The sequence below is a fragment of the Sphaerodactylus townsendi genome, linkage group LG02, assembly GCF_021028975.2.
Source record: "Sphaerodactylus townsendi isolate TG3544 linkage group LG02, MPM_Stown_v2.3, whole genome shotgun sequence".
In the NCBI taxonomy this organism is placed as follows: Eukaryota; Metazoa; Chordata; class Lepidosauria; order Squamata; family Sphaerodactylidae; genus Sphaerodactylus; species Sphaerodactylus townsendi.
This window is the reverse complement of record NC_059426.1, coordinates 160,643,514-160,658,606: the sequence shown is the minus strand read 5'-3', so window position 1 is coordinate 160,658,606 and position 15,093 is coordinate 160,643,514. Positions and strand designations below refer to the sequence as shown.

The 15,093-nt window shown below is 50.2% G+C and overlaps 1 protein-coding gene across 4 annotated transcripts in view; it reads left to right on the top strand.

Moving 5' to 3' along the window:
• Positions 1–15,093, top strand: part of BEGAIN (brain enriched guanylate kinase associated) — a 282,357-nt gene that overhangs the window by 46,251 nt on the left and 221,013 nt on the right. For 2 of the 4 annotated variants that reach the window (XM_048486196.1, XM_048486195.1), the window contains exon 2: positions 14,561–14,589. In XM_048486196.1, coding sequence (XP_048342153.1) covers positions 14,561–14,589 — 29 coding nt within the window. Of the gene's footprint in view, positions 1–9,641; positions 9,660–14,525; positions 14,590–15,093 lie in introns of those variants that run through there. The other 2 variants (XM_048486199.1, XM_048486198.1) reach the window with 2 other exon arrangements.

Genomic DNA, 15,093 nt, shown 5'->3' with positions numbered 1-15,093 from the left:
CCCAGGTCCTTTACAGGAGAGATCCGAAAAGTTAAAGGACGATGGGTTTTTCTGTGTTTTATGGGGTGGGGATTAGGGGAGAGATCACAATAAACACGTTAATTCAAAAATATGGATGTCAATTCATTTCATCCAGTATGCTGGATGCGACATAAACCCTTGAGTGCTATGGCCATAAAGAAGTGCTTTACAAGACCCAGCTGAGACCTTTCTTCTGTTTCTAGGACCGCCAGTTATATGGAGGGTCCCCCTTGCATCAAGTACTCACTCTTGTGGAATGTCAGATTCATATGGCTCTGCATATGTAGTCACAGAAAGCAGCCTTCTACGATCAGAACCACAATTTTAGGGCTGCCAAGACCAGCTTCAGCAATTCCTAAAATGTACGTTCTACGGATTCATATCCCTGCTGATTCCACCCAAACTCTCCCCTCCCCAGGCTCCTCCCCCTTCTGCCAAATCACCCAAAATTTCCCATGTGGCTTTAGTAACCCCAGGTACAATTGTTATTCAGCCACACTGGCCAGTGTGATATAGTGGTTAAGAGCAGGTGGATTCTAATCTGGAAAACTGGGTTTGATTCCCCACTCCTCCACCTGACTCCTCCATCCTGCACGTGAGCTCCCAAAGGCACCTGGTGGGCCACTGCGAGTAGCAGAGTGCTGGACTAGATGGACTCTGGTCTGATCCAGCAGGCTAGTTCTTATGTTCTTATGAGTGGCAGAGGCTTATCTGGTGAACCATATATGTTTCTGTGCTGCTACATTTCTGCTGGATAGCCTTGGGCTAGTCACAGTTCTCTCAGAACTCTCTCAACCCTACCTATCTCACAAGGTGACTGTTGTGGGGAGAGGAAGGGAGAGGAGCTTGTAGGCCGCCTTGAGTCTCCTTACAGGTGCGAAAAGTGGGGTATAAATCCAAACTCCTACGCCTCCTTCCCCCCCTTCTCCTCCTCCTCCTCCTCTTCTTCCAGATCATTCCATTGAAGTATCCTGTATTGCAACAGGCTACCCTATCATGTGACCCTTTTGGAAAGCCACCAGCTTCCTCCCACAATGAGAAGACCTGGCTGCTCATTGCAGAGCAATCCTGCCCAATCAGGAGGACAGCTTGCACTGCAAAAGGTCCAAGAAGGAAGATCAGAAGAGTCTTCCAGAGGACAAATCCACCATGCCCCGGAATTTTGACTGCCTGTCAAACATCACCGTGGATGAACACTGAATAGCAGACTCCAAGCCTAAATGGCTTGAAGCAGTTATAGGCATCCCAGTTAACTATTTCTCTGTATTATGTTGCACGCCACTGGCGGACCTACCTAGGGGACAAGGAGTACCCCTTGTCCCCGGGCGCGGCAATTTTGGTCACGTGGGGGGGTCACGTGGGGGCGCCGAGCCAAAACGCCCCCACACACACAGACTGCACCATCATCATGGAGCTGGCAAGCTGCTGTACACAGAAGTCGGCTCGGGCTGTCTTAGCCCCGCCCACTCTGTACGGTGGCTCACTGGGTCAGTTCCAGCTCTCAGTTCATTAGCAAGCTCCACCTCCCTTTGACCCAGTGTGCGTTGCCTTCTGCCAGGGTCAGGATGTGGTTGCACAGACAAACCTCCTCCCCTGCTGCTGACTGGCCAGTGGCCACCAGCACAGAAGGGAAAGAAAGGTGAGCAGGCCCAGGAGGAAGCCCTCGCAGCAGCTGCCTCGTCACAGCCTGAGAAAGGTTTGTTTTTGTCCCTCCATTGTTCCCCCCTCCCTCCCTCCCCGCCCGCCCCAACAGGCTGAGAAAAGTTGGATTTTGGGACCTCTTATTGAAACCACTTTGGCTGGATTGGGTCCGATGAGCTTAAAGGAAATATTATTGTATTGTGGGGTGGAGGGCAGGGCATTAAAGGCCAACTATTTTTGGCTGTTGTGGGTTTTCCAGGCAGTTTGGCCCTGCCTGGTCTGCCAGTTTTTGCTGCTAGCCTTTCGCCCGCATTTACGCCCGTGGACTGAAGATGCCCCAATGCCCGGGGAAACCCACAACAGCCTGTTGATTCTGACTCTGGAAGCGTGCAAAATACAGCCTGGTGTTTTAGGATTAGAGAAATCCGACAATACATTCCAAGCAAGGAGAAAACGCTCATTCCAAAGTGTGCGTTACTCTCTGCTCCAGGCAACTGGCTTCAAGCATCGATGGGAAGCACCTGGCTGGGGGGGGGGGGTGCCCTCCTTCCCAGCGCTGGGGATCCCGAGCACAAGGCTCTTGTATGCGTTGCAAAGGCAGAGGCAGGCAGAAGCCCCAAACCTCCTTTTCAGTGCCAGGACTCTGCCCTGGAAATGGCTCCTCTAATAAAAGAAGAACGAGCCTCTGGGCATGTGTAGAATATGACCAGTCAGAGTGCTGCTGGTATAGAGCGGGCTTCTCCGTTGGTATGGGTGGCTCTGGAAGGAGAGGAGAAAGACAAAGGACAAGCTCCAGGGGGTGGGGTGGGCGCAAAGTCCTTGGAGAGGTGGGCTCAGGTTTCTCATGAGTTGGAGGTCGGGAGGAAGTGAATCCCCTCCCAAGCCCAAATGAGTGAATCCCTCCCCAGCCTCCCTTCTCTCTCTCTCTCTCTCTCTCCCCCCACCCCCCGCAGCACATCTGCAGATTGTCACTCAGCAACGGTGCTGATTTCAAATCCGGGTGGCTTGTTGTTGTGGGAACCCCAACTCGGCCTAATTGTGTGCCTCCCCAAAAGGACCTCTCTGGCTTTGATGGATTTACTTTTCTAATTTCCAAGTTATGTTTCCTGGCATTGCTTGCCCGACGCATCAGGGGGACAAAATGCCCCCTTCCTTTGGATCTGAAAGCCAGAGACGCGGCCCCGCTGGCTCAGCTCCCAACTTTTTCACAATCAGTTTTTTTGGGGGGGGGGAGGGACCCTGTTAGTCTGTTGCATCAAAGTCAAATAGTAAAAGAAAGCAGGCATCTAGGGGCACCTTATGGGGAGAGCTTCTAATCAAGACTCCTCTGAAGTAAATCCCAAGATCCCTTCTGCACATGCAGAATAATGCAATCTCTTCAGTCCCTTTCACAATTGTTTGCAAGTGAATTCAGTGATGTTCTGCACAGTAAAATCCAGCTGCAAAGTGCACCTGGAAAGGGATTGAAAGTGCATCATTCTCCATGTGTGCAAGAGGCTTAAATGGTGCAATGGGCTAAGCCTCCTTACTCCCAGACAACAGTCATTCAGATCCCGGCAACCAGTCCAGTGGGATCCACTTCCAAGTTGGGACTGGTGTTAGTGAAGCTATATAAGTAGACAGACACAGGTCTTGGTGGTTATAAATATCTAAGGTGCATTCTTTCAGGCTATCACCTTATATAGTTCACTTTCTTACCTGCATCAGTGAAGGCACTGGAAACCACCCGGTTAACAGAGTCTGCCTGGTGCAAAGGTAGTGGGATGTGATGTCTGTTAATGAAAGAAGAGTGCACCTGCACAGCCCATCACTTCTCCCTCCCCCCCCCAAAGCCTCTCCCTGCTTCCAAGGGCCAGTGGCTCCAGCTGAAGGAGGAAGGTTTGTTGTTGCTGGCTGTGGGGGGAGTGATGGGCCAGCGGGGCACATCCCTCTGTCATCTGGCCCTGAAGAGAAGAAACCCCATTTTTGTCTTGGGAGGGGGGGTTAAACAGAGACACATGAGCAGGTGCTCTGTTTTCCCAAAGACAGATTTTTCCTCCTCCCACACTTCCAACAAAAAAGTGCCACCTCCTGTACTCATCTGATTTTGGGAATAAAAATGACTCCTCTTCCCAACCCTGTGCCTCATCCCTTCCTGCTATTATCTGTGCTCTTTTACACATAAAGACAATAATACTGAGTTGTCACATCCTGGGCTTTTAAACACTAATTCTGTACAGTTAATTTGTGGGAGTCCCTCTGTTGGTTAGGGACTGTGAGAATTTTTTTGCTGGATCAGATGAGCTCTCCAGTCCTCTGCCTCCAGTGGCCAGTGGGATACTGTTGGATAGCTCTAGACACAGAACGCTATAGGCAAATGACCTCATTCTGTTTATACCCAAGTGTGTGTTTAATCAGAAGAATAATTCTTCTGGAAACATAGGAGGGTTTGTTTCCTCCATTATTCTGCCTTAATAGCAGTTGCTGCACATTCATGTTTACTCTTTATAAGCATAAAACATAAGAACGAACCTGCTAGATCAGACCAGAGTCCATCTTAGTCCAGCACTCTGCTACTCGCAGTGGCCCACCAGGTGCCTTTGGGAGTCTCACATGCAGGATATGAAAGCAATGGTCTCTCTGCTCCTGCTGCCCCTGAGCACCTGGACTAGATAGCAAAAGCCATCTAAAACATCTTGTGGCAATGAATCCCATAGGAATATTTTCTACCTATCACATTGTAATCCAGTCCCTTTCCTCTAAAGAGCTGGACTGTGGTTCTCCCTCATCTGCATTTTCTCTCGCCCAAGGTTACCCAGTGAAAGAAGAAGAAGAGTTTGGATTTATACCCCCCCCTTTCTCTCCTGTAGGAGACTCAAAGGGGCTTTACAATATCCTTGCCCTTTCCCCGTCACAACAAACACAATTCTGTGAGGTGGGTGGGACTGAGAGAGCTTTAAGAAGAACTGTGATCTAGCCCAAGGTCACCCAGCTGGTGTGTGTAGGGAGTGCACAGGCTAATTTGAATTCCCCAGATAAGCTCTCCACAGCAGAGCGGGGAATCGAACCTGGTTCCTCCAGATTCGAAAATGCATCTTGCTCTTTAACTACTAAGTGCCACTGCATAGGAAGGTTTGTTGTTGTTGGCTGGGGAGGGGGAAGAGATGGGCCAGCGACCGCGATCGATCGCATTGGGAGTACACCTGATGGCCCATTGCTCCCCCCCCACCCTGGCAGATTTGGAGATATGAGAAAGGGGAGTGGGCACTAATACAAAATGACAGGCATGGATTTTGGGCCAATCAGAAAATACTGGAAAGGTTGGAAGATAAAGGAATCTTTTTTTGCAGATGTAAAGGTGATGCTTTATGGGTTTTTCATAAGCATCTAGTGTGCCACCTGTATTGTGGGAAGAAGAAGAAAACTCTGACATGATAGGAAAACTAGTGGAGGGGCACTTGGCTAGGTTGACCAACTTCTTGGAGAAAAAAATCCTGTCCCTTTAATAGAGGCTTAATGGGTTACATGTGATGTTAGTTATAATGTGATGGTGATTTAGAAATGACCTGGTGCAAAAAATCATTGTTTGGTCGTGGTGGGGGAGGGTGGCTGCCCATATGGGGGGGGGGCACCAAACTCAAATTTTGTCCCCGGGCTACAGTTTGCCTAGGTACGCCCCTGTTGCACGCCCACACAAGTTATTTAGCAAAGTACGATAAACAGAGATGTGCGCCAATTCACTACAAGCGCACTCTTATCCTCGGTCTGTTTGGTTTCATACCGCCTTGGCTTCCCAACGCTTCTTCCAGCAACATTCTCTTCAGACACAGTGTACCTTGCGAGGGCACGCTAAATTGAGTTTGTTGAGCTGGCTGTGAGTGAACTGCAAACAAGATGAAGAGTGTAGGGACCCAATACCATTCCCTCCTGTATTTAACCTTCTGTATATTCAGTGCAAAGTCAGAGCTGTTTGTGTGTGTGTGCGTGAGTGTGTGTGAAGTGCTGTCAAGTCGCAGGCAATTTCTAGGGACTCCATCATGCCTGCCTCGGCATTGCGACCCTGGGCTTCCTTGGTGGTCTCCCTTCCAAGTTCTAAACAGGGCTGACCCTGCTTAGCTTCTGAGACCTGACAAGACCGGACTAGCTTGGGCTATCCATGTCCGGGCAAAGTGGAAGCTCCTTTGTAGTGGGCACTTTCACACTTGCAGAATAATGCACTTTCAATCCACTTCCAATGCACTTTGCAGCTGGATTTTACTGTGCGAAATAGCAGAATCCACTTGCAAACAATTGTGAAAGCGGATTGAAAGTGCATTATTCTGCATGTGTGAAAGTGCCCAGAGTATAAACAAATCAAAGGACACAGAGTCGGAATGCCAGTCTTCAAGGACCTGGAGCTCCCTGGAATTACAGCTATCTACAGACTACAGAAATAAGTTCCCCTGGAGAAAATGGAGGCTGTGGAAGAAGAGAAGAATAAGAGTTTGGATTTATATTTCCCCCCCTTTCTCTCCTGTAAGGAGACTCAAAGGGGCTTACAAACTCCTTTCCCTTCCCCCCTTTCAACAAACACCCTGTGAGGTGCGTGGGGCTGAGAGAGCTCAGAAGAACTGTGAGTAGCCCAAGGTCACCCAGCTGGAATGTATTGGAGTGCACAAGCTAATCTGAATTCTCCAGATAAGTCTCCACAGCTCAAGCAGCAGAGCGGGGAATCAAACCTGCTCTTAACCACTACGCCTCTGCTGCTCAATCAGAGGGTGGACGCTGACATTGTACTTTACTGAGTTTCAGGTACTGTGGCTCTCCCTGCAATAACCAGACTCTTGGTTGCAGAAATTGGTTTACTGAACAGGATTGACAGCGTACAGCAATTCTTTGCTGGAACTAATGTCGACAGAGCAATTCTGGGTTAATAACTATTCCCTTCCAACCACCTCCCTTGGAATCCCAGTGGGATGAAGTAACAAGCAATATACTAAGAAAAGCTGGATCTTCAAGGTTGTCCCTTCGATAAGACAGGTATTGCTCAGCTAGAAGGTGAGAAGGCATTTGTATGCCCAAAGCAAAAAGGAAAACAGGACAGAGATTTCCCACCCCCGACCCACCCCCAAGATCCAGGGCAAGAGGAAAAACTGACACCTGAACAGGTTTTCACAGGATCTTCTCACTGAGTTCCTTGTCCTCTCCAAGTTCCATCCCTAAATCTCTAACCTGGATCTGGTAACCCTCCCTCTCCATCCCCCTTTGGTGGCCAAGGGAGACCTGGCAACGCGACCACTGAGTAATTCTTTCCAAACTGAACCTGGGAAAGGCAATCTTTTCCAAGTATAAGCCAAACGCCACCTGCCCGTTTTGAAATGTGACCTGCCGAGTGATTGACAACCTTCAGGTTTGCGGTTTGAGGCCAAGGAGCAACAGTAGTTAGGCTGGGGTTGGCTTAGCGCACAGGTGTCAAACTCGCGTCCCTCCAGATGTTATGGACTACAGTTCCCACCATCCCCTGCCAGCATCATGCTGGTAGGAGATGATGGGAACTGTAGTCCATAACATCTGGAGGACTGTGAGTTCGACACAGCGGGTCACCAGTCACGCCCCACTGCTGTATGGAATAGCTCATATGTGGGTTTTAGTCATATTAAGTACTGTTGAACTGCAACTACATTGTGCAAAGAATGTGTTTTAAATGAGGATATTTGAGTCATGTACCACTGTTTACGTGCCAGCCAGCTACACACTGTGGGATGTGTATTCCAGGAGCGTAATGCCCATTGGGCAAGGTGAGCAGCTGCCCAGGGCACCACCTTGTGGGGGGCATCAAAATGCAGGGTTCATTTTTGGGTATTTTTAGTGGTTTTCCATTTTTGGCCTGCAGGGGGCGCAGTTTTAGGCTAGCGGCACCAAATTTTCAGTGTATCATCAGGAGACTGTCCTTATGCTACCCACCAAGTTTGGTGAGGTTTGGTTCAGGGAGTCCAAAGTTATGGACTCCCAAAGGGGATGCCCCATCCCCCATTGTTTCCAATGGGAGCTAATAGGAGATGGGGGCTACAGTTTTGAGGGTCCATAACTTTGGCCCCCCTGAACCAAACTGCACCAAACTTGGGGGGTATCATTAGGGAAGTCTCCTGATGAGACCATGAAAGTTTTGAGACTGTGTCTTCAGAAATGTGCCCCCCCAGCCTGCAACCCCCATTGACAGCAAATCAGAAAACTCAATGCAGAACAAAGATTCTTGGGCAAATTTCTGGGATGTTCCTGCAGGGGGTGCATTTTTTTGACATATCAGCACCAAAATTTCAGGGTATCATCTGGAGACTGCCATTATGGCACCCCCCATGTTATTGGACCCTCAAAGGGGTAGCCCCCATCTCCTTAGCAAAGAATGCGGGGTGGAGCACCCCCTTTGAGGGTCCATAACTTTGGACCCCCTAAACCAAACTGCACCAAACTTGGGGGGGGGGGGTCCCATAAGAGAGCTGTGACTAGCCCAAGATCACACAGCAGGCTTCATGTGGAGATGTGGGGAATCGAACCTGGTTCTCCAGATTACAGTCCACCATTCTTAACCACTACACCATGCTGGAAACAATTTGTATAGGTTTTTCCCCAAAACTCATCATGTGCAAAGACTGAATGGTGGCCATTAGTGTCACTAAGGGTGGTTCAGACAAACACTAGAGGGTAGGACTGACAGCATTTTTATGACTCATTTATAGGATTTGTGACAGCCATATTTGAATCCAATAGCACCTTAGAGGCCAACTAGATTGGGGGGGGCGGGGTCTGAGCTTTTAAGAAGAAGAGTTTGAATTTATATCTCACCTTTCTCTCCTGTAAGGAGACTCAAGGTCCTGTCCTCTCCCCACAACAGACACCTTGTGAGGTAGGTGAGGCTGAGATAGTTCTGAGAGAACTGTGACTAGCCCAAGGTCACCCAGCAGGAATGTAGGAGTACGGAAACACATCTGGTTCACCAGCTAAGCCTCTGCCACTCAGGTGGAGGAGTGGGGAGTCAAACCCAGTTCTCCAGATTAGAATCCACCTGTTCTTAACCACTACACCACGCTGGCTCAACAGTCACAGCTTTCTTCATCGGATACAAGATTTAACTCTGAAAAGCTCACACCCCCCCAAACCTTGCTGATCTTTAAGAAGCTGCTGGACTCCACTCTAGCTGTTCTCCTGCAGACCAGTGCATCTTCATAGGATTTGTGAGTTGATCTAATTTTCCATTCCAATTATTGCCTGCTGAGCGGGAGCGGTTACTCAGTGTAGGGAGGGGTAGTAGAAATCGAGTGGGCTGTGTGAAAACGTGCCTGTGGGAAAAGGCAGTGGCGTGGCCCTGCGTGGTTAGCAAGCTGTACAGTACAACCACCTGCGGAACACCCACAAGCAGATAGACCATCACACCAGTCATTGAAAAATCAGGTCTGTATTTGCAATTGAGGAATACAACACAAGCCAAAGCAGCATACCCTGTTTCCCTGAATATAAGACATCCCCTGAAAATAAGACGCAGTAGAGGTTTTGCTGAAGTGCGAAATATAAGGCATCCCCGAAAGTAAGACATAGCAAAGTTTTGGTTTGGAAGCATGCCCGACGAACAGAACACAGAAAAATAACACATCCCCTGAAAATAAGACATAGCGCGTCTTTGGGAGCAAAAATTAATATAAGACACTGTCTTATTTTTGGGGAAACACGGTATGTTTAAGCAACCCTCCTATAGAGTGCCCCCTGTCCTGTTCTATCAGAGCAGACGGTTCAATAAAAGTCATGGTCTGCGCCATTTATGACACCACTGGTCAAACAATCCAGAGAGGAAAAGTATTTTCTGTTACCGCTAACACACAGTGACGACCACCTTGTCGTTTTTGTTCCCAAACAACTTTGCTCCTAACCTTCCGCACTACCACACTGAGCTTACTCATGGAACGATGCGTTTGAACACAATGAAAAATTGATGCGGACGTCTTTGCAAAGCAAACACCGAATGAAATATAAAAGCCTTTTGAAAGGTTAGCACGATTCTGAAAGCCGTCGCCCCCCCCCCCCCGCCCCCACAGACGGGCAGATCATAGCCATAAACTGTAAGTAAGGAAATGGTCTTTTAAGGACAGGCGGTCCTGTTCACATGACGTACCGAGGGAGATGGAACATGGGAGTGAGGGAGAAGCCCGGGATAGCAAGCTTTGCTTCTGTCTGGTGTGCAAGGCCAGATTAAGCTAGTGCGGGGCCTGTAGCACGTGTTATAAGAGACCCAGTGTGGTGTAGTGGTTAAGAGCAGGTGGATTCTAATCAGGTGATCTGGGGTTGATTCCCCACTCCTCCACCTGAGAAGCAGACTTTCATCTGACGAACAGGATTTGTTTCCACACTCCTGGTGGGTGATCTTGAGCTAGTCACAGTTCTCTCAGAACTCTCTCAGCTCCACCTACCTCACAAGGCGTCTGTTGTCAGGAGAGGAGGGGAAAGCAGCGTGTAAGCCACCTTGAGTCTCCTTACAGGAGAGAAAGGTGCAGAGGTGGGATCCAGCAGGTTCTCACAGGTTCCCGAGAGTAGGTTACTGATTATTTGTGTGTGCCGAAAAGGAGTTACTAATTGGTGATTTTGCCACATGATTTTTGCCTTAGTTACGCCCCTCCTCTCAGCAGTAGCACGCAGAACTTGAAGCAGTCTAGCAGGAGGTGCACCGGTGTGCGTGGCAGCCTGCGTCTGCGTGCATTTGTTTCCCGCCCAAGGACCGGCGCAACGGCTGCATCCTTGCCACAGCCCCGCCCAGGAATGCCCCGCCCCAGGAATGCCCAGCCATGCCCCCGTCGTGCCCCGCCACACCTCATTGGCGCTACGCCACAGTTTGAATCCCACCACCATGGGAACCTGTTACTAAAATTTTTGGATCCCACCACTGGAAAGGTGGGATATAAATCCAAACTCCTCCTCCTCCTGCTTCTTCTTCTTCTCCTTCATCTCCTTCTCCTCCTCCTTCTATAAAGCGGCCCTTGTCTCATGCTCGCTGCATTGGCACAGGTACAGCCTTTAGCAGCGTAAAAGTGCATGTTGCAGTGGCTTGGGAGAGTGGGAGGCGGCACAAAGGACACCCCGCCTGTGTACCCGACACAGCAAGGAGCCAACACATTCCTGCACACCTGCAAAACCCACAACATGTACCATGCGGCTCCCGTGGCATGTTAAAAGCAGCATTGCCAGCTTGTGAGAGCACAGAGAGAGGCCAGTGTCCCCAGACAGCTCAGAAACGTTTCATGCAGGGTCCTTGAAAATGCAGGACCCGTAGCCTGTACTATTTTTGCGGTTAGAGTAATCTGGCACTGCTTACGTGGGGTATAAAGGCGCTGCATGTATAAATGCCTGTCAATAGGATCAGGAACAATCCAGCATTTGATCATTCCATGAATTCCAGCATAAGAACATAAGAACATAAGAACTAGCCTGCTGGATCAGACCAGAGTCCGTCTAGTCCAGCACTCTGCTACTCACAGTGGCCCACCAGGTGCCTTTGGGAGCTCACGTGCAGGATGTGAAAACAATGGCCTTCTGCTGTTGCTCCTGCTCCCGAGCACCTGGACTGCTAAGGTATTTGCAATCTCAGATCAAGGAGGATCAAGCTGACGTCCCACCCCTCCACAAATGATCAATACGATCAGTGCGGCTCTTGATTGCAGGAACAAAGTCCTGTACATAGAGGAAAGAATCATGGCTCAGTGGTAGAACATCCGACGTGTCTGCAGAATGTCCCAGGTCCTGTCCCCGGCATCTCCAATTAAAAAGATCAGGAAATTACATCCATAAGTGCCGACAATATGCAAGGAACTTCTGGTATCCCCAGCAAGGGGCTTTCAAGGCAAGTGAGAGGCAGAGGTGGTTTATTGTTGCCTTCCTCTGCAGAGTCTTCTTGGTTGACCTACCCATCCAAGTGTGATGCGGCAGCCAAGAAAGCCAATGCGATTCTGGGCTGTGTCAATTGGAGCATAGTGTCTAGATCAGGGGTAGGGAACCTGCGGCTCTCCAGATGTTCAGGAACTACAATTCCCATCAGCCCCTACCAGCATGGCCAATTGGCCATGCTGATAGAGGCTGATGGGAATTGTAGTTCCTGGTATCTGGCTGGATCTGGTCTAAATCAGGGAGAGATATAATTGGCCTCTTCTGCATTGGTTGGGCTCTTCACGGAATATTTGGCCTGAATTCACGGAGCGCTTACGTTCGGAAGGTTATTGACAAAAGCTGGAACAGGTCAGAGGAGGGCAACAATGTGGTCAGATCTTGGGAATCCCGCGCTACCGGAGAACTTGAGGGAGCTGGGGATGTTTAGTCTGAAGAAGCAAGCGTTAAGGGGGGACATGATAGCCATGTTTAGATATTTGATGGGATGTCATGTTGGTGAGGGAGCAAGCTTGTTTTCTGCAGCTTCAGAAGCTAGAACCAGGAGTAATGGGTTCAAGGTGAAGGAAAAGAAAGTTCACCCTAAACATTTAGGAGAAAAAACTTCCTGACGGTAAAGGGCTGTTGACAGTGGAATGCACTACCGCAGGGTGTGGTGGTCACCTGCTGGAGTTTTTAAAGAAAGGCTGGATGGCCATCTGTCAGGAGCATAAAGAACATAAGAACTAGCCGCAACGGATCCAGACTAGAGTCAAAATGCAGTCGCTCCTTTACTACTTGATGGCCCACCAGGTGCCTTTGGGAGCTCACGTACGGGACGGTGAAACGTGGCCTTCTGCTGCTGCTGCTCCTGAGCACCTGGTCTGCTAAGGCATTTGCAATCTGAGATCAAGGAGGATCAAGATTGGCAGCCATAGATCGACTTCTCCTCCATAAATCTGTCCAAGCCCGCTTTTGCTACCCCAGGTTAGTGGCCATCACCCGCACCACCAGCAGCATATTCCATAATCACCGCGTTCATTGAAGAAGTGTTTCCTTTTTAGTAGTCCTAATTCTTCCCCAGCATTTTTTTTCAATGGATTGCTGGTTCTGGTGTTGTGAGAAGAGAAAAAAATTCTCCCTGTCCAACATTTCTACCCCATGCGTAATTTTATAGACTTCAATCCATATCCCCCCATCAGCCGTCTCCTCTCCAAACTAAGAGTCCAAACGCTGCAGCCTCTCCTCATAAGGAAGGTGCTCAATCCTTCAATCATCTCGTTGCCCTTCTCTGCTTTTTTCCCCATCTCAACTGCGTGCTCCTTTTGAGATGTAGTGACTAGGCTGACACAGTACTCCAAGTGCGGGCGCTCCACGGCTTTGATTGTGTGTCCCTGCATTGCAGGGGGTAGGACTTGATGGCCCTTGGGGGACTCTTCCAGCTCTGTGATTCTACCGACCCTGCTGAGCTTCCAAGATTTGATGAAACCAGGCTATCCCACCCCACCTTCCCTCCCTATCAGGTACTTGGGTGAAATGAAAGACCTCTGTGTGAGATCCTAGTGAGCACCTGACACTCAGAGTAGACCCTTCTTCTGACTTCGCATGGAATGCACGGCTGACGGTTTCCAATGCGGATTTAGAAGTGCCAAAAGGCTGCATCTCGTCTGGCCAGCCTGCCCAGCCATGTGGCATTTGCAAGCAGACTTCTCCTCTTGTACACGGAGTGAGTTGCAAGAATGAACATCATGAATTGTTGGATTCTGCCAGCTTTGCCAGGCTGTTTACTCGCGATTGCCAAGGCAACGCTGGACACAGGGGGCTCTTGGCCTCCACGGAAGGGAGCGAGCTGGAGGGAACAGACTCGGGGGGAGAAAAGGAAAGATGCCGGCTGGCTTGGATCTCTTCAGTATAAAACACCAGCAGCTCCCCAGGTTTTTCATTCCAGCTTCGTTGCTTCGCTCAGCCTGTTTCATAGCATATGGTGCAGAATTAGGACTATCTAACATAGCAAAGGAGGCTTTTATTTAAAGCAGGGATTTAAAAAAATATAGCTTATGCGTTAATTTCATGCAACTGGGATGCAAAAAGATAAGGAAGGTCCGGCTCCGCCCCCCCTCCCCCCGGAGAGTGGGGGGTGGGTTTAAAGGCAGTTGTGGTCAAGAGACCGCGTCTCATTAAACAGCTACAGTATTAAGCCCAATTGTCCCAAGGTTTACAAATTTAGCAGGGAAACAGGTTGGATTACGACGGCGGTCCCGGAGCACTTAAACTGGTTAATCTGCGAATGACAGGTCTCTTTAGGTGTAGAATTTAGGATGGAGTAACTTTAGGTGTAGTTACTCCACGCTAAACGCGCCCGTTCGGCTAGGAGTAACTTTCCATAGGATCACAAGGAGAGATTTCCAGCATAGCAACCTACAAGGGTCCTGATCCGGGTCTGGGGAGAGAGAGAGAGAGAGAGAGTGTGTGAAATCTAGCCCCCCCCCCCACCCGTAACACTATGGGTTGAAGAGTCAGAGGCCCCACCCCCACCCAAGATTGCCTTTCGTGCCAGGAAGCTGCGTGGTATGGAAAGGGTTAACGAGAGTCCCTTCCCTCCCCCCCCCCCCCCATAAACTTTCCTCGGGGCCCTCAAAAGGATGGAGAAAGAACGAAAATCTGTGGGGAGGGGGAGGAATGCGCGAGGAGCTTTTGCACTGGGGGGTGCGGAAATTTGGGTGCCTGGAAGTCTTGCCAAAGCCGCTCTGCGTGTGCGCAACTCCACGGGGGGGGGGGGAGCGGCTTGCAACGTGCTCCTGAACCCAACACGCCCGCCTGGAGACGCGCGGGGCGGTTGGAGGAGCTGCCGGCGGATCCGGAGCCGCTCCGGCGTGGTCCTCCCTCCCTCCTTCCCTCCCTCCCTCCCGGATCGCAACTTTCCGCTCTCCGGGGCGCAGCAGGAACCTGTTACTGGCGCCCGGCGAGTCCCCGCCGGTCCCTGGGCCGCCGCGCCTCCGTCTCTGGCGTTCGCCCCTGTTTGCTCTCTCTTTTGCAGGCCTCTGCGGCAGAAATGGAGAAGATCAGGTAAGGGAGACCCGTTTTCCTCCTGTTGCCCGGGCGAGGGTCCCGGCAGCCCGCTCGGGCAATCGCACATTTTGGTGATCGGAGAAAATGGCTGAGGGGCGGAGGCCGTCGGAAACGAGCGGCGGGCACGCGTGTCGCCAGCGCCAGCGTCTATTGATCCGCTCTGCACGCGGACATGCTGACCCGCCTGGAGTAGGAGGATAGGTGTCGCCGGGCGCCAGCACACGCAAGCGGATAAGCCAGCTCCGGAGGGAGTCCAGGAGAGGCTGCTGGTTTTTTCATAGAAAGGAGCAGGGTGGGGGGGGGGGGGGACTACTACACCCGACCCTCCACTGGTTCAACCTGGTTGCCAGTCTCTGTTTCCGTGTAACGTTGCAGTTAGTGGTGTCGGTTCTTCTGTCTGACCTTTCTGGAATTGCTGAGATTTTTATTTTTAATTTTTCAAATATATATTTATATATATGTTGTTTCCTCTGTGTTCGAAATGTGACCAGCCTGTGCGAT